The following is a 19,927-nucleotide window of genomic DNA, read 5'->3' as shown; positions in this document are numbered from 1 at the left end:
AATTGTCAGTTCAAGCAAATCACAAACTACCAATCACCACTAACTTAAGTGGAGCACAGAGAGCAGAACTGACATGTCTTTAGCTGTGTCATGTTGTGTAGACCAACACAGGTTAAATAATAATGGGGCAGTTCTCATTATCACACGCAACAAGTCATCTTTGGTCTTCAGACCACGGCAGAAGCACCATAACTGACGTCATAACTGACAAATACCGATCTCTCGCTTCCTTTTCAAGCTTCTCCACATAAGGAGTCTTGTCGTTCTTCAGGCTTTATTCCATTTTGATGTGACATTCGCGTGGCTGCTTCCCCGCAAAACTCAACAAAACAAACATGACTGCGGCGGATGTAGTCCAGGTCACTGAGATACACGAAAGATGGCGGCTCAGGTGGTCGTGATGACGTAGGAGACAACAACCGATAGATCAGCGGAGAACGTCACTGAAACCTGTCAGTGGACGCAATCTTATTCCTGATCTATTGTGCGGCCCGCAGCGCTGAAAACTGAGGTCATCACTTTACATTATTATGAATATCTCGAAAACCGTAGCAGTTCAAACAAAACTTTTTGCAGCACAATCCAGCACTAACGACGAAGAAAAAAATGGCATCATCGCCGTTCCATTCCGCCGCAGATGGGGGGCTGCGCGTGACGTCATCACTAGACATTTTTATGAATATCTCGAAAACTGTAGCAGTTCAAACAAAACTTTTTTCAGCACAATCCAGCACTAACAAGGCAGAATCAAATGACACCACCGGAGTTCCATTCCGCCACAGATGGGGGGCTGGGTGAACTCTGGATGACCTAAAAAACAATGTTTAATAACTGCAAAACGATGATGGCACAAACGAAACTTTTTGCAGCACAAACCAGCACAATCATAGCACAAACGATTGACATAATTTTTATATAAATTTGCGTCTGATGGGGGGCTGCGCGTGACGTCATCACTATACATTTTTATGAATATCTCGAAAACCGTAGCAGTTCAAACAAAACTTTTTGCAGCACAATCCAGCACTAACGAGGCAGGATCAAATGACACCACCGGGGTTCCATTCCGCCACAGATGGGGGGCTGGGTGAACTCTGGATGACCTAAAAAACAATGTTTAATAACTGCAAAACGATGATGGCACAAACGAAACTTTTTGCAGCACAAACCAGCACAATCATAGCACAAACGATTGACATAATTTTTATATAAATTTGCGTCTGATGGGGGGCCAACTTCACGGAGGTTGAGAATAGGTCTGAAAAAGAGGTACAATATGGCGGCCGGAAACAGCGACACGCCCATTTTGTGACGTAGGTGAGTAGGGTCTATATGAGAGTGATTATGGAATTGGGTTATTCAGTTAGTTATTCAGCAAATTGTTCTTTTTCGTGATTATTGGGATCAATAACTGGCACATTGACCTTGGCCAGTGGTTTTGATAGTGGGGCCAGGAACCCCTGGGCTAATTTCCCCTAATGTCTACCCCTGACATTGTCGGGTTAAATATTCATCTCAAGAAGTTAGTTAGGTCAGAAAGAGGATGACTACCATTTGAGTTAATTTAACTCAAATTCGTTTGGACCCAATGCATTGTGAACTCACAACATCAACATACAAACAAATTTCAAGTTTTCAAGTACTGTTACTGTACTTCCACACACGGTAATAACGACACAGCTACCACTGGATGCACGTGGACTTTTAACAAACATACCGAACGTTTGGCCGAGGTAAATATACAATCTCAAAACACATTTACCAGCAACTGACCGAGCTTTAATTGAATAATGCTAAATAGTACACTACAGTACTTGTTGAAGCATTGTTGTTGTTTTTTTAGCATGTAGCTCGATAACTGATATCAAAACGTTTTCCCCGTCAAACAAAAACACTGAATAACATAATTTGAGCGAAAACTTTACCTCGACTTTTGTCCGCTCCTGGTCCCAGCTAGCCTTTTAGAACCCACGTTCACCAGCAACGGTGTCAGACTGTCAGGACTTGAGTTTTCTATTTGCAACCATCGCTGCGAATGGCGAATGCTACACGTCATATCCTTATTTGGTTCTTACAGATAAGGTAACGAAATTGGTGCCCCCTGCCGGCCGGCCGCATTTAGCCACCTCTTTTATTTCTTTTTTTTTTTTATTTTTTTAAACAAACTTTATTTACACAAAAACAAATACACATAATGGGCGAACAATTCACATGCAATCAACAGATTTACAACAAAAACAAAACAATAAATAAAATGGTCGGGGTCATTTCTAACACAAGCCGTACTGTTTGCAAATTCTTTTGGTCTTTATAGCTTTGGGATTCAAAGAGGAACTCAAATCGTCCAAATATAAAGAAAACATTTTCCCAAAAACATGAAAATTTGGTCTTTGATTAGCATATTTTACACAGTGAATGTGAAATTTTGCCAATATTAAAATAAGATTTACAACATATCTTTTATCCATTTCTAGTTCTTCAACGTTGGATAGGCCAAACAAAATATGTCTAAAAACAATTTTCAATGATGGCACAACTTTGGAATTAATATAATTGTTCAGGTCAACTCAAAAGATGTGGGAGTAAATACATTCCCAAAACAAATGGGAAATAGTTTCCTCTGCATTTGCACAAAAAGAACATAATGTCTCAATATTAATTTTAAATTTAACCATTGTCGTCTTTACAGGATAACACCTGTGAAGTTAATTTGAGTGTGATTTCTTTTACTTTATTTCTTAATAAATATTTTCTAGGCAAAAGCCAAGTATGTTTCCATTCAATATTTTCATATAAATTATTCTAATAAGAAATTGCTGCAGGTTTGGAAACTATCTCCTTTTGAATAAGCCCTCTGAAACAATGATTGGAGGCTTCCACCTCTTCTATTGCCTCCATTGTGATCTATAAATGAAAATGTGAGTCTTATGCACAGCAACTGCAGAGTGCTGTCAAGGCTATTTACATAATCTACTCTTATCTTTACCTATATATAGGTATGTTCAATCGAACTGCTGTGGATAACAGGTGTATGTACTCAATCCGCTCGGGGGCCTGCGCCTGCTGATGACGTCACATCATATGCTGTTATATCGTCCCTACCAATGTTGAGACCAAACCTATGCCCTATATATATATATATATATATATATATATATATATATATATATATATATATATATACATACAGTGGTCAGCCATCGGTACGCAAAAACGTATGGAAGCCGTTGAGGGCCAGTGCGTTTGTCTACGTCCAGTACGCATGCGGACCACTTATGTGCACCCCTGTATATATATATATATACATATATATATTATACCAATTTATATTTGTATTTATATATATATATATATATATATATATATATATATATATATATATATATATATTATACCAATTTATATTTGTATATATATATAATACCAATTTATATATATATATAATATATATATATATATATATATATATATATATATATATATATACAGGGGTGCACATAAGTGGTCCGCATGCGAAAAGTGGCTGCAGGAGGTACCATGGCTAGAAGCAAATGATGCTCGCACGGAAATGTGGTATAAAATTTGCCGTGAGAATCCCAAAGTCGCTGATAAGAGCAGCACATTTTATGTAGGGTCAAAGAATTTCAGCCATCCAAACTTTGAAAAGCACGAAAAAAACAGCATGTGGCAATTAAGCAAACTATCGATGTCAGACAGGACCCCACTCGCCCTATGGACAAGTGGCGGAATAAAGTTGAAGAACAGCGCCATGCACTGACAAACTTGTTTTTGCTCGCATTTCACAAAGCTAAACATGCACGTTCAATGAGCTCTTAAGAGGACGACATCCCATTTTTACAAAGGCTTGGAGTTAATGTGGGAGCCGCATAATGCCCTTTATTTTGAATTAGTACTTTTATGCTTATTTTTTTTACATTTCACTTCAAAGTAATGGCAATTTTGTTGTGCCAGTTGATGTTAATCAAGCATTAATTGTTAATATAATTAATTAAAGGTATTTGGCTCTAAATAAAACTTGTCATAATTTTATCGCATCAGGCGGGTCGGCTCTCAAGCTCAAGGAGGACCAAGTCACATCTCCAGGTCCTCCTCTGAGAACCTGGGCAAAAAAAATATGTGCACCCCTATATATATATATATATATATATATATATATATATATACATATATATATATTTATATATATATATATATATATATATATATATATATATATATATATATATACATATATATATATTTATATATATATATATATATATATATATATATATATATACATATATATATATATATATATAAAATATAATATCGTAGCGTCTACAAGGACAACACCAACTTGGCGACGATAATGCACACTCAGCAGGAAAATACATTATTTTCAAATTAATTGTACTCACCTGGATGCCACAAACTGTATGTTAAAAAAAAGTTTAGGATGACGCTCGCCACACTAAATGCTAATGTAACGAGAACGCGAATGCTATGCTAACACTTCGAGCCACCTATCCTCCTCATCATCATCATCGCGTTTGCAATGGCGTCACCACCCCCTTCCCTCCTCCCCTGTCCCACTCTGCTCCATCCAGGCAATGGTTAAAAAAAAAAAAAAGGAAATCAGACAACTTGACAACGTTTCATTCAACCAAATTGTAGTAACACGCCCTTTCACATCTTAGTAACGGGAACGGTGTTCCAAAGATGGGAAAATTAATTAGATTACTCACTACTCAACAAAATAATGCCATTATAAACGCCGTTATACTTTAACGCAGTTATTAACAACACTGTCCATAATAGTCAAGTCAATGTTTTTAAATTCCGCAGCTACTACAATCTGACACTATACTTTATCTAATTCTTCTATTGTTTCTGACTGTGTATCATATTGACTCTGCAAAGCCCTTTGAGACAACCTTGTTGTGATATAGGGCTATACAAATAAAATTGAATTGAATACTGGCAACTGGGGTGGCCAACAAATTTATTAGGGGTGCCGTGGCCACCCTTGGTGGCGCCATTGCTTGAGAGTCGTCGTAATGCGTTCGCTCAAAAGTACCCATTTAAAAATATGCACTGTATGTAAAGCGATTGATGATATTATACACAGAGATGACTATTAACAATTAAATGTGAAAGTTAAATAAAAGAGCAAACGTGTGCACACACACCTGTTTTTCTCATGTTAGAGGACATTAAATATCAGGGCCCATCACTGTCCGTCTCTAAAACTACTTAAAAAAAAAAAATCTTTTATTCCCTGGCTTTTAACCCTGTGTCAGACTCAACCCTTTTAATGTCTTATGATTTGTAATTAGGGCCCAAGCACCGAATGGTGCTCTATTGTTCTGCAAATGTTTCTTATTTATTTATTTATTTATTTATATATTTATTTATTTCAGGGCAAATGAAAATGGACAATTTGGAGGCCTTTACAAGTGGTGTCATGATACACACAAGTCACGGTTCAGTACATAGGCAACTGACGTACAAACATACATACTGGGGTCACGTTTCGCTGCGGGTTCAGTACATCAGGAAAAATTAAAAATTTAATTAAAAAAAGTAAAAAGTGTGACCTAAGTATTTGAAAGATGTAATAGAATGTCCATCCATCCATCCATACATCCATCCATCCATACATCCATCCATCCATACATCCATCATCTTCCGCTTGCTTCAGGCTCGGGTCGCGTGAGTAATAGAATGTATAATGTCATAATGTGCAGAACATGAAAAGTAATGTCAGTTACTTTGCTGAGTAAGTAATTACTCTTACAATGAGGTAACTGAGTTACTCCATCAATTACTTTTTGAAACAAGTAATTTGTAACTGTAGCTAATTACTTTTTTAAAGTAAGATTAACAACACTGATTATGGACTATGCACAATAAATCATCAGTAACCAGAAATATAATAACGATGAAGCAAAGTATATCAGTAGGCGTGTCCTGAAGTCTTTCTGACATTTTTCTCTGGCCTGTTTACAACAATAACATGATAAAAACCTGAAATTATGACTTTTACTTTTGGTGTGCCACCCCAAGATTTTAAGTGGCCCCATTTGGCCAACCCTATGAAAAATCTCTGGGGGTGCCACTGCTCTTAAGAACAACTGGCACACTTTTAAACAGGCATTTTACAGTACAGCACGGCTCAGGGAGTGCATTTCAACTCTTCGGCCAATCATTTAGCGAAAATAACGACACATCACTGTCAAGCGCAGGCCCCCGAGCAGATTGTGCATGTCACTGGCCGATCGTGACGGGGTTCCCCATCGTGACGGATTGCTACTGCGCGCGCGCAAATCGACGCCATTTTCTCCCAAGGGATGACGGGAGATATAGGCATATACGTGATAGATTCAATGATCAAAATACATTTAACATATATTTTTAAAATCGTTAGGGCATGTGACGTACACCCTGATCCAAGCAATGCATGTCTACGCATAAAAAGAAAACCGTAAGACTTTATTTCATCATTAATAAATCTTAGGCTGGTTCTGCGCATGCGCGTAATGCACTGCCCCCACTGGAGCCGCGATGCCCCAAGAGGGATTTATGTGGTAGAGTCAGACGTATACAAACATTATTAATCAACCCACATGCCAGACTATTCAAAGAATAATTACTTTATATATCCGAACCTCTCGCGTTTATAAGCATAAAGCCTTCAAAGGAAGTGACGTAGCCCAGTCATGTGATAGACCGTCGCGATCGGGTACCTATCTGCGCATGTGCGTTTCTTCTTCTTTTTTTTTAACTTCTTCTTTTTAAAAAAAAAAAAAATGGCAGATTTCAAACAACTTTTAGTGCATACTGCCATCTACTGTAAAAAAATGTACATCACCTGTGGTCCCACCCTTCCGTACATCGATAAAGAGTTTAAAGAATATAAAAAGTGCTTTCCTTACATACCTAAATGTCTCCCTTTTCCCTCACCCCAAGTGACCCCTTCAGAGACCATTCAGGCTGGTAGAATATGAAAGAAAAACTTTAAACGTTACGGACTTTGTTATAACATGCAATGTTTCTCAATGGTGTTACAAATAGAAACTGTTATTGTATTAATGTACGAAGGCTTCAGAGTCCTAGATTTTTATATGTGGGTATAATTTAGTCCTTCTGTCAATCAAATACGTACATTAGGCAGAGTCAGTTAAGTGATTGGCTGGATCGTGGAGTCTGGTTGTTAGCATTTGGTAGTGTAGATGAACTGTTAGGCAAACTTCCAGAAAGCATCTCATCAAAAACACACTGCTGCTGAAATCCTCGCCTTTCATTACTATGCAACCGGTGTTCTGCAATTTTGCGATACGTCCTACACAATGCTCAGTGCACTTGCGCAAGCATCCGCATGCATGTGCACATCGGTTAAAAACGGCGAATACTCACTATTTTTGTTTTTTTATTGAGTTTTTTATTACCTTTTCATTGCCTCAAAAATACTTTTTGCATGTATTTCCCTCTCATACTTTTAACCATTGCGTTTTCTTGTGGTAGCTTTAAAGCAGTGTTGAGCTGTTGACCACATTAGTCATGTAGCGTATTTAAACCATCCTTATTTGATATAACTGCATTTAAGTATTTTCTTAAGGCATTTTTTAGTACGTTCTGTCTGTATGCATCTAAAAAAAACCAAGTTGAGCGCGCACGGTAGAACTTTGGGTGTCATGTTCGCCTCATGTAGTACGTTTTGGCGATTTAGCGCATTTTGGTAGGTCGCAACTTCTCTGAGTAACTCTGAAGTGACGCTAACAAATGCTAGCGCAGCTAGCTAGACTCTACGATCCAGCCAGTCACTTAACCAAAGGTGAGTAGTAACATGTCACATTGACTGTGTTACATTTACTTGAGTAACTTTTTGAAATAAATGTACTTCTAACAGTAGTTCTATTACGTCATACTTTTTACTTTTACTTGAGTAGATTTGTTAAGAAGAAACTTTTAGAAGAAACTACTTTTACTCCACTACTTTGGCAGAGATATGATTAGTTTAGTTTTAGTTTTATGATAGGAAATATGTTTTCTCCACTACAGACACTCATGCTCTTTGGACGAATAAGGCTTCATTTCTGTAGATTTTTTTTCTCTTGCCGGAATGAATGTTCTATTGTTGTTTAATTTCTTTGGCTTAATGCGAATAAGTAATATGGTGAAGTACAGTAAATTAATAACAGATCATATGCATTACTTTGTGCTGAGTAAAAAAATGCCATTGTTAAAAAAAAAAAAAAAAAAAAAAAAAAAAAGAATCAAACATCTCAAGCAGTTGCTCACAATGTCAGACCCGTGCCGCCCATAAGGCAATTTAAGCAACCGCCTAAGGGCGCACCAGCATCCAAAAAAAGGTGTCAAGAAAAATATTCAAATAATGTTTGATGAAAGCATTATTCAAAAAAATATATATACAAAACAATAAAAAGAACAACAAAACCGTTCATAATAAGTCTTTAAATAATAATATCATTTTTCTAGTGTGCCTTCTGCCTGTTTCACTTTTTCCTGTGATGCGATAATTTCACCACGGACCCTTGTCTCACCACCCAGCAGACCAGCGAGCTACCTGAAGGTGCTATTTTTAGCCTCTGCAATTGAGCGACGTTACGGTGACAAGTCAACTTCATGAAGAGACAAAAGCCCTTGGGGTCAGAAGAAAAAGAAAGAAGACCGCAAAGACGTGAAGAAAAACAGAGGTTTGTTGTGATGATTTTTTTCAAGAGCATAAGCACGTAGACTTAGCACAACTGCAAGCTAGCGGTTGTTTACATAGAGCTTATATGACTTAGTGCTAAAGCAAAATTATACTGTATCATTAGCCAGGCTGTTGTTTTAGAAATATTTTCAGTATTCAGCCAGCTGTGGATTAGTTTCAGTTAAATTTACTCCCCCTCCAATTTAAGAGAAATTTGGACAAAGTGTATGGGAGACTAAAATTGTCTTGTGAAGCGGTTTGCTTGTTAAGAGTCTTTATTGCTCGAATTGCTGTGTCCAGCTCTGTGAACTCTTGTGCACTCTCTCTCTTGAGCCGGAACGTGCGCAGCTCTTTATAATGTCTAGTCACGTGACTGTGACGCAGCCGGTAAAGCGCTCGGCAAATCAGACACACAATTACGGTGGGTGAATTATGTCCAACAAAGAGTCACCACACAGGTCCCCCCAGAATTCACCCACACAGGACGCCAGGCGTAACACGAATCAACAGAACAGAAAGCATGGGTTGCGCGGCCGCGGCGTCTGTGGAAGACGACCGAACGGACGGTCAGGCGGCCGTCCAGGACTCCAGATGCGGGACGTCCGAGCAGAACGGTCTGGAGGACGCCCATGACGAGGAGCGCGCCGTGCAGCACCGCGCAGGCGAGGCCAGAGAAGCGGACGCCGAGAGAGGCGGCACGCGTTGCACAGCAGCGGTCGAGACTTGCGACGAGCAGCACCACCCGGTCGAGGCTGCAGACGAGGGCGGCGGTCGGAGTCGCCCGGTCGTGGACAAGGGCGACAGGCGAGACGAACCAGGTCGACCGGTCGTAGCAGGAGCGGGGGAAACGCTGAAACCGGAGCGACGTCATCGTTGTCCAAAGGCGGTGGACGAGGAGAGATGTCGGGGGCGGCGTTCGCAGGCGCTGGCCGACGTGCAACCTCGGAGACTTCCGGAGGCGCTGGCACAGCAGTAAGGCTAGCGGCGTAGGCTGAGGACTGACCTCGGAGACTCCAGGAGGCGCTGGAGCGAGGTCAGTGGCGGCGGCGTCCAGCAGCGCCGGTAGAGGGGCGACCTCGGAGACTTCCAAAGGTGCAGGTGCTGGAGCGACGTCAGCAGTGGCCAGAGACGCAGGCACAGGAATGACATCGTGAGGAAGGCCAAGAGCAGGCGCAGTGTCGACGAGAAGACCAGGGCAGGACGGGAGACGCCGTCGAGTAGACCAGGGCCGGACGGGACGCCGTCCAGTAGACCAGGGCCGGACGGGACGCCGTCGAGTAGACCAGGGCCGGACGGGACGCCGTCGAGTAGACCAGGGCCGGACTGGACGCCGTCGAGTAGACCAGGGCCGGACGGGACGCCGTCGAGTAGACCAAGGCCGGACGGGACGCCGTCGAGTAGACCAGGGCCGGACGGGACGCCGTCGAGTAGACCAGGGCCGGACGGGAAGCCGTCGAGTAGACCAGGGCTGGACGGGGCGTCGTCGAGTAGGCCCAAGGCGGACGGGGCGTCGTCGACTAGGCCCGAGGCGGACGGGGCGTCGTCGACTAGGCCCGAGGCGGACGGGGCGTCGTCGACTAGGCCCGAGGCGGACGGGGCGTCGTCGAGTAGGCCGCAGGCGAGCGCACCGTTGTCGAGTAGGCCGCAGGCCAGCGCAACGGCGCCGCGGCCGGGAAAGCCAGGGACGGGCGCAGCGGCGTCGACGGAGAGCGGCAACGGAGCCGAGGCGAGCGAGAGCGGGGCCGGAGGCGAGACAGCAACGTCGGCGTCGGGAAGTGCCAGTGCGGAAGCGCGCGGCGGTGGCGCGGGTACCGGGACAGCAGCATGGCTGCGAGGAACCGGGGCGGAAGTACCGCCATCTTTGGCGGGAACCTCGGGCAGCAGGGCTCTCGAGGCGGGCACTTCTGAAGTCGGTTTGTACGACGGCTCAAAAAGTCTGAGGAGGTGCGCCTTGAGCCCAGTGTACTTGCCCACCTTCGGCGGATAGACCACGAAGCGCTGTGCTCTGACCGCCGTTGAGTACCCGAGCGCGGCCACCACGTGGTGAAGCGCACGGTGTCGTCGGAAACACGACGGAGGACGAACTGCTCCTCCGCGTTAGCGAACCACGCGGCCGCAGAAGACTCGTTGAACCTCGGTAGCTCGAGAAAGCTAGCATCCGCCATGTCAATAAAGTGTTCAAAAACGCCTCTGAGACTTCAGCGAGGCAGTCGGGGTCACCAGTGAAGCGGTTTGCTTGTTAAGAGTCTTTATTGCTCGAATTGCTGTGTCCAGCTCTGTGAACTCTCGTGCACTCTCTCTCTTGAGCCGGAACGCGCGCAGCTCTTTATAATGTCTAGTCACGTGACTGTGACGCAGCCGGTAACGCGCTCGGCCAGACACACAATTACGGTGGGTGAATTATGTCCAACAAAGAGTCACCACACTTGCTTATTTTCATGTGATGTGAACCACTTTCACCTTGGTTTAAATGGTGCTTTTCAAATAAATTTGCCTTGCCTAAAAGTGCCAAGGTTAATTAAATAAATACACCATTAAATATGAAATTAATAATTTGAAAGTTCCGTGGTATTGGGGACTAAAAGTGCCACGGATTTAAATGCAAACATTTGTTATTAAATGTGTCATTAATTCATTAAAATGGCGATCACATTCATGTAAAAACATATTCAATTTATTAAATTTTTTTTGCTATCATATATTATTTAATTCATTATTATTGGATAGTCCTGTGGTGTTGCCGTGCTTCAAGAATTTATTTTCTTTTAACTATGCCCATCAAAGATAGTGGCCGGATCCAAAATAGCCAAGGTCCAGATATTCAGAGTTCTGTAACCCTGTAGGCATTTTTGGGGAAAAGTTGTCATACAGCATTTTTAGAACTTTCAATGTCTTCTTCATGCAAATCCACTGTATGTCAATGCCATAAGGTTCCCATTTTTTTGTAATGCTTGGTTAAAAATAGATGTCGTTTTCCCAGGCTGGAAATAAATGGCAAATACGCCAAAATTTTAAACTTTTACATATCACCGCAAAACTTTACCAGTTTCTTGCTTACATTTGTACAAACACTTTTTGTATTGCAAGTTTTCTGAAATACTATGTTTACATATGCAAATGAAGTGACATATTGGAATATTAGGCATAATTGGGCATAATTGACAATTGATGAAGATCAATGGAAACTTCAAACCTAATGAATAATTTTTTGATATAAACCACAAACAAGTCCTAAATTGTTTTTAAAAATTTTAACCTAATTTTTTTCATGATTAAACTAAGAAATAATAAACTACAGTGAACCTGATCAATGTTTTAAAATGAGGGATGAATAGAAAAAAATAGGTGTCCGTGACATCAATGGACTTTGGTTGACTGGCATTTTGTGATTATATTGTATCTCTGAGGACATCTTGAGTCTTAATGTCATTCCAGTCAAACATTATTCATATCATTACTGTGTTTGGACCGCATGTGAATCAGTGAGATTAATTGACATTCGCTGAACAGAAATCTCGACTTGGCAAACGGTTAGAAAAATCTCTCCCAGAGTCAATCTGAACCGTATTATGGTACATGAACTGTTTGTTGTACCTTTATCTTTGGCAGAGGTAAATGGACAACTTCATTTAGGATCAAAGGCCATACTCGCGATGTTCATAACTGCTGGTGTTGAATGTCCTGATCACCTTTATGACAAAGACCTACACAAGGAGCCAATGCTCATAATTGATGGTCAAGCTCTGGATATTGCCATTGGTAAGCCAGAAGGAGCAAAGACATTTGGAGACCTTGCCGGTGTCTTTGTAGAGGCTGTACTCAAAAGGGGTGGAAAATTGCAACAGATTGATGTCTTGTTTGATCGCTACCAAACACACTCAATCAAAAGTGGAACACGGAATCGCCGTGAAAGAGGCTTGGTGGCAATCCGAAGACCTGTTGAAAGCACAGATTTGCCTCTTCCTGCGAAGTGGGAAAACTTCATTGCTCATCAGGAAACCAAGGCTGACCTTGCTTGATTCCTGTTACAACAACTGATTCTGAGAGCACCAGTCAACAAAATCACAGTGGCAGCAGGTGGTTTTCGTGATAAAGAGGTCGTCAAAGCGTCCAATGGAATACTGAAGGCAAGGCAAGGCAAGGCAAGGCAAGGCAAGGCAAATTTATTTATATAACACAATTCAACACAAGGCAATTCAAAGTGCTTTACATCACATGAAGTTCATAAAAATCACATTTAAATCAATACAACGTAAAAACCAAGACAAAAGATCTCATTTAATCACAAATAGAATAAAATAAATAAATAAAAATAAAACTGAAATAAAAATAAAACAAAAACTACTGCTAATAATAATTGAAATCAGCAATGGAGACTTCCACATGATGCCATGCAAAAAAATCTGGATGAAAGCAGGTACATCAAAGGAGAGAAAGTACTTCCCGATCCATGAGATTTTGAAACAACTGAAGATGGAACCACAGGTTCTGAAACTGCTTCCAGCTTTCCATGCACTGACTGGAAGTGATTCCACATTATACATTGCAAGGCACACAAAAAAGTCATATTGGGATGTGTTTGTCAAGCACCATCATCTCTTAAAGGGACTTGGTGAAGGTCCAGAGCTTGGTGAACGCACCATTCAGAATGTAGAACAGTTTGTCTGCAGACTATATGGTGCAATGGATGCGGACCACATCAATGACGTCAGAGCAAGCATGCTTGTAAGAGGCATGACAATAGAAAGGTTGCTACCACATAGAGATGCACTGTACTTCCAGATTCAGCGTTCTCATTTTCAAGCTTTAGTGTGGAACCAAGCTAACTTGCAAAAGCCAGTTCTCCCACCCTTGAGACCATGGGGTGGAAATATGAGGAAAATTTGCTTGTTCCTCAGCTCATGTCTCTGCCACCAATTCCAGAGGCTTGTGAGGAGTTCATATCCTGTGCCTGCTCCACAGGATGCAAGACAGGCCGATGTGGATGCAAGCCTAACCCATGTATTGCATCTTGCAAATGCAGATTGTCAAATAGTACTTGCATGAATCAATAGCTTTTATTATGTCAGTAGGTGACACTATAATCTTTTTGTTTATTGATGACAACTTTCCAAGGGTTGGATAAGATTGAATAGGCCGTCAGGCTATACTTACATTCAAATGTTCATGTTTATAATGTGACAATTCTTGTCATGTACATAGTTTTCATGGATATATACATTTTCTTGATCAACCTGTGGATGTATAGTTGAGTGTCATTGAGTAATAGTTAAACTACACCACAAACTAAGGTAAACTACAGTACTGGTGGTTGCAGTACAAAACTAAGTTTTGTCAAGTCTGTTGTTTATAAAAATTTAAAAAATGGTTGCTAATCTGTCAACTCATTATGAAGATACTGCAAAAAGAAAAAGACGGCCATCTTGAAAGAGTTGGTCTCCAAAATGGTGTCAGTTTATTTATCTATTAAAGAGTATTAGCACACAAAATTTGGTGCAAAGTTATTGGACGGACAAGAAATACAAATATTTGTTTTGTTGTTTATGGCTAAACCATAACTTTTCGTGATTGACATACGGCAGAAATGCATTCAGCACCCAAAAATGGATTCAGCACCCAAAAATTATATAGAAACAACACTTGAATTACTTTTCCTAAAAAAATGCCTACACCTTCTTATTTAAAGCCCTTTTTTGATTTGGGGACCTGGCTAATAGACAGGTACAGTAGGCTGCAAGAATTTAGGTGCTATTATGGTTATGTCATGCTGGTTTCACAATCAACAGCTATTTGACTAATATAATTTAACATTCCACTTTCTTCTCTTTGTAGATGCTCTTCTGAAATATTTTCTTTCTACCTCTGTACATCCTGGGCCATCTTTTACAGCGAACTTATCCACATGAGCACCAAGTCCAAGCCCGCCAAGTCCAGGAAAGAAGTGCACCTTCCAAAACAACTGTCATATTAAAGTGCAATAGATGCTGTTGCATCAGTGAAGACAAGGTGAGTAAGGTTATAAGCGGGGTGCACATAAGTGGTCCGCATGCGCGTATGCGTACTGGATGTAGACAAACGCGCTGGCCCTCAACGGCTTCCATATGCTTTTGCGTACCAATGGCTGACCTCTGTATTTGCGGCGGACACGAGAAAATAACTTATCAAAATGTCGACGAGGCAGGCCACACTGAGTAATTACTTCTGTGTTCCCCCACCCCCGTCAAAAGACAGACAGACGAGAGAGACGTCACCGTAGCTACCGAAAAAAAGGACATTTGCTGAAAAGTGGCTACAGGAGGTATCATGGCTAGAAGCAAATGATGCTCGCGCGGAAATGCGGTACAAAATGTGCCGTGAGAATCCCAATGTCGCCGATAAGAGCAGCGCATTTTATGTAGGGTCAAAGAATTTCAGCCATCCAAACTTTGAAAAGCACGAAAAAAAACAGAGAGCATGTGGCAATTAAGCAAACTATCGATGTCAAACAGGACCCCACTCGCCCTATGGACAAGTTGCGGAATAAAGGTAATGAACAGCGACATGCACTGACAAACGTGATTTTGCTCGCATTTTACAAAGTTAAACATGCACGTTCAATGAGGTCTTATGAGGAGGACATCCCACTTTTAAAAAGGCTTGGAGTTAATGTGGGAGCCGCATAACGCCCTTTATTTTGAATTGGTGCTTTTATGTTTATTTCTTTACATTTCACTTCAAAGTAATGGCAATTTTGTTGTGCCAGTTGATGTTAATCAAGCATTAATTGTTAATATAATTAATTAAAGTTAATTGGCTCTAAGTAAAGCTTGTCATAAATTTATCGCATCAGGCGGGTCGGCTCTCAAGCTCAATGAGGACCAAGTCACATCTCCAGGTCCTCCTCTGAGAACCTGGGCGAAAAAATTATGTGCACCCCTGGTTATAAGTCAAGGTGGAAAAAAAGTTGCATTTTAAAGTGTTCTGTGTGTCTTTATATAGGTTTGTGTGGGTGGGTGTTAATCATATTGTAATAACAATTGTAATTTATTTAATGCATTTGTTTTTGAAGTGTTTGCATTGGTGCTTTTGAATAGTTATTACAACATTTTTCTTTTAATTTCTGCACTTGTTCGTTGTCGTTTGTTATATAATAAATTACAAAGAGATACAGTGCGTGTGTATGTGGTGAAAATAAGGGGGGGGGGGCAATAAATATGTTGCCTAGGGCACCAAATTGGTCAGGAACGGCCCTGCACAATGTTACTCTTTAATTGAGTATTCTTTTCACCAAATACTTTTTTTTAAACTTCTACTTGTAAATTTTTTTGGATGACTACTTTTCCTTAAATAATGTTATTTTGAATTAATGCTACTCATATTACAAACTTTTGGCTACTCTATCCACCTCTGCACTTAACTGACACGGCCTTGTGTATTTGATTGACAGAAGATTTTCATCGTGCTGAAAAACAACATTATGAAATAAAAAGGCTATTGTTGAAAAAAAAAAAACATGAAAAAAATTGTGAAAAACACTTTTTTTTTATACTGTAAAATCTTTTTCGTGATAAGATTACCTTATTTTACAATTAAAGGGCTATATTATACAATTTGTAAGTTATTATCAAAATGGTATTTTTTTCAAATTGTTATTTTTATTTAATTTGGACCCTTTTGGGGTTCCATATCCCGGAGGTGAATGGCCATTCTCATCTTCAAACATAGATCGAGTTTCTCTCAAGACCACTGGAGGACAGTAAAGAGCCACCAAACATCGCGGCTTACTTCACCATGCCCTCACACTGACGTAACCGACTGGGTCCGCTTGCAAAGTTGAAACCATATCCTGTAGTACCATATCTGGCCATGAGCTACTGAAATCTAATTATACTAACGGATAACCTATAGGTGAATGAGAGGAACAAAACCAGTAACACCACCTTCTTGCAAGTAGTTCTAGCTTGTCACCACTAAAAAGATTTCTATTATGGTTAACAAACAGCATGAACACATATAGTAAAAATGGAAAAACATTTTAAAACCCCTTTCCATGAGAGCTATTGTGACTCATTAAATGCAGAAACCCCAATAACTTGTTGGACTATTATCTAAAATAATAATAATTGTTAAAGCAACTGTCTTTAGAGTTAGTTCTCAACATGGTGTACAAATGTGTCGAATTTATCACAGTTTTTGTTTAAAATAATTCTGTTTGTTACAATGACTGCTGGCTGATTTCTATTAGCTAACAAAACGAGCAGAAAAACATGGTTGGACATTTATCTTTGCATTTGATGCACATTTAATGCAACATGCAAGAGGACAGTTATCTTTGTTCATTTGTGAGGTGTTTTTATAAATATTGATGAGTATTATCGTTAAACACAGTAAATGAAAGAATATTTTATAATATATGGCGGAAAACACAGACAAGACTGAAAAAAGCAGTTTCTGCTCTTGCACTCCTCTTTAAAAGAAACTGCTTTATTTTAAGCAAATACAACTGTTGTGTTTGAAAGAACAATATGTCTATATGCTCCCATATCAGATTCATGGCACACTAAGCCTCCGAACTATTTTTAATTTGGTTTAATTTTACCCTGAAAACCCCCGTTTACTGACGTCACGCAACCGCTTTTGTTTCAACCTAGCCATAAAAAGAAGGTAAGTAATTATCATTCAAAATGTCTGTCATTTTTAGCTTAGAATCATTAATTGATGTCTAATATTTAGTTTAAAACAAAACAACAACATATTTTAAACTTTTAAACAAATTACGTCACAATGAAAAATTGGGCGTTTGTAAAAAAGTCACGGATATCTACCCCATAACTATCGCTTAATTGTATATTTTTTGTTACTGTCGCATTTTCCCCAATATGTTAGATGATAAATAATCGATCCAAACAAAGAAAAATTGAAAAATAACATTTGAAAGGGTAACTATATGAAAAAGAAAATCTCAAACACTCCTTTTTGTCTGCAATTTCTGCATAGCGACCCTTGTTATATCACCATGTTTCGCCCATAAAATAAAATAAAAAAATCCGACTGGCCATTCACAGTTCTGTCTTGACACTCGGTGATACCTGCTACATGGAGTTTTGGAAACAAGGTAAGTACGCAATAATATCTCGTTAAAGTCATGGCATCTTTAATTCTGCTTTCACGTGCTCTCACCTCCAGATAGGGTTTTGCTGTTTAAAAAACATTTATTTATTTATTTTTTGTAAATGCTCTCCTGTCCAACATTTTTCCCCCCCAAAATTGAGATTTTATGCTTTCCAATGATGTATCACACATGAATATCGGACAGTTTTGAGTTTTGGCCAAATTGGGGGTCTCGGAGCGGAATCTCAAGTCACCTGAGTGTTTTCCACCATATACTGTATTTGGCTTGGTATATTTTAAAACACGGAACTGTATTAACGCAATGTTTTCAAACAATGTTCTCTTTAATTTGTCATGTGTCTGAGCAGACACACAAGGTCCCTGAGCACACTTAAGAGTAGACCACTGTGAGCAACATCGGATATGTACGATGTGGCCACACACCAGTATGACACCTGTTCAAAACCTTGGATCATATCATATCATATCATATCATATCATATCATATCATATCATATCATATCAAGTTACATGGCTTATTAAAGAATCAAATTACAGCAGCAATTTTTATTAGTTTACTTTTAATATAATCAATTTGGCCCACTTAAAATGATGACGTAAAAAATCTTGTGTTATGTGTGAAAGTCCTGCTTCGGCCTGGGTAAGGTCCAGTTGTGGCATGTGTGAGTTAATGAATAAAACTTAATGAACAACCACAATGGGAGTATATCAAACTCCCACATTAAAACTGTTCAGACAATAAGTACACTCAAGATTCCTATTCTCCGTGTCTAAGCAGCTACAGTGTATCACAAAAGTGAGTACACCCCTCGCATTTCTGCAGATACTTTATTTAAGTATATCTTTTCATGGGACAACACTGACAAAATGACACTTTGACACAATGAAAAGTAGTCTGTGTGCAGCTTATATAATAGAGTTAATTTATTTTCCCCTCAAAATAACTTAAAATATAGCCATTAATATATAAACCCCTGGCCACAAAAGTGAGTACACCCCTTTGAAAAAACTTACATCCCTAAATGTCCAAATTGAGTACTGCTTGTCATTTTCCCTCCAAAATGTAATGTGACCCGTTACAGGAGTGCTGTCAGCATTGCTGCAGAGATTGAAGAGGTGGGGGGTCAGCCTGTTGGTGCTCAGACCATACGCCGCACTCTACATCAAATTGGTGTGCATGGATGTCATCCCAGGAGGAAGCCTTATCTGAAGATGGTGCACAAGAAAGCCCGCCTGTCTCATCAGACCATAGGACATGGTTCCAGTAATCCATGTGCTTTGTTGACATGTCTTCAGCAAACTGTTTGTGGGCTTTCTTGTGTACCGTCTTCAGAAAAGGCTTCCTCCTGGGGTGACAGCCATGCGCACCAATTTGATGTAGAGTGCGGCGTATGGTCTCACCAGGTCTCACTGCTTGTTCTTCTATTTGCACATACTTCGACAGCAATTCCATCAAAAAAGAACCACATTTCCTTTTTACTTTGACTTGATAATGGTAGTATTGCTGGCCGTTCATTTCGCCATGCAAGTTCATGCGCCATGATAGGAGGTTAGCATTTGCGTCTTTTAACTCCGTTGCACTGTTCTTAGATAGCTAACCTGCACGGCACGTATGGACAGGGCACATATAGGGCACGCAATACTGTCAAAGTTATGATTGGCTGCGTAGCTTAAGTGAACTGTATCGTATTATTGACTAAACACCTGTCCCTCAGTTACGTTGCAAAATGGTACAGAAAACAATTTTATCGGTCTAATAAACAAGATTATATCAGTTCTAAAATTAGATATTGTTTCATATATTTCTGTTGAATTGTATTTTGTGCGGTGAAAAGATTTTCTTGTGCGCTGAGTATGTGCAAGCAGTGCGCAAGTGCTCATGCGCGCAGCTTAGAGGGACCCTTGTTTACAAACTCATCAGAAATCAAACTGAATACGACACAATTCTGCTTAGAAGTTTCTCCCCAAATACAATATTATTACCCAACTCCTTTGGAATTGAAAAGAAGACATTGATGCTTCATTTACAATAAATGTGACAAAAGCTGAACTAAAAAACAGGCAACATTCACATTAAAATACTGTATGTAGACACGC

At 40.1% G+C, this 19,927-nt stretch overlaps 1 protein-coding gene across 2 annotated transcripts in view; it reads right to left on the bottom strand.

The window, feature by feature from the left end:
* The window catches only part of ntmt1 (N-terminal Xaa-Pro-Lys N-methyltransferase 1), a 70,009-nt gene that overhangs the window by 7,081 nt on the left and 43,001 nt on the right, over positions 1–19,927 (bottom strand). The window contains exon 1 of one of the 2 annotated variants that reach the window (XM_057818867.1): positions 1,926–2,089. The exons of the other annotated variant lie outside the window; for it this stretch is intronic. Within the exon in view, the coding sequence (XP_057674850.1) occupies positions 1,926–2,056 (131 nt within the window). The 5' untranslated portion in view covers positions 2,057–2,089. Of the gene's footprint in view, positions 1–1,925; positions 2,090–19,927 lie in introns of those variants that run through there. 2 annotated transcript variants of the gene reach the window in all.

This window comes from Corythoichthys intestinalis, chromosome 17, assembly GCF_030265065.1.
Source record: "Corythoichthys intestinalis isolate RoL2023-P3 chromosome 17, ASM3026506v1, whole genome shotgun sequence".
Taxonomy (NCBI): Eukaryota; Metazoa; Chordata; class Actinopteri; order Syngnathiformes; family Syngnathidae; genus Corythoichthys; species Corythoichthys intestinalis.
Note: the sequence above shows the minus strand (reverse complement) of the source record. Positions and strands in the feature narration are given on the sequence as shown.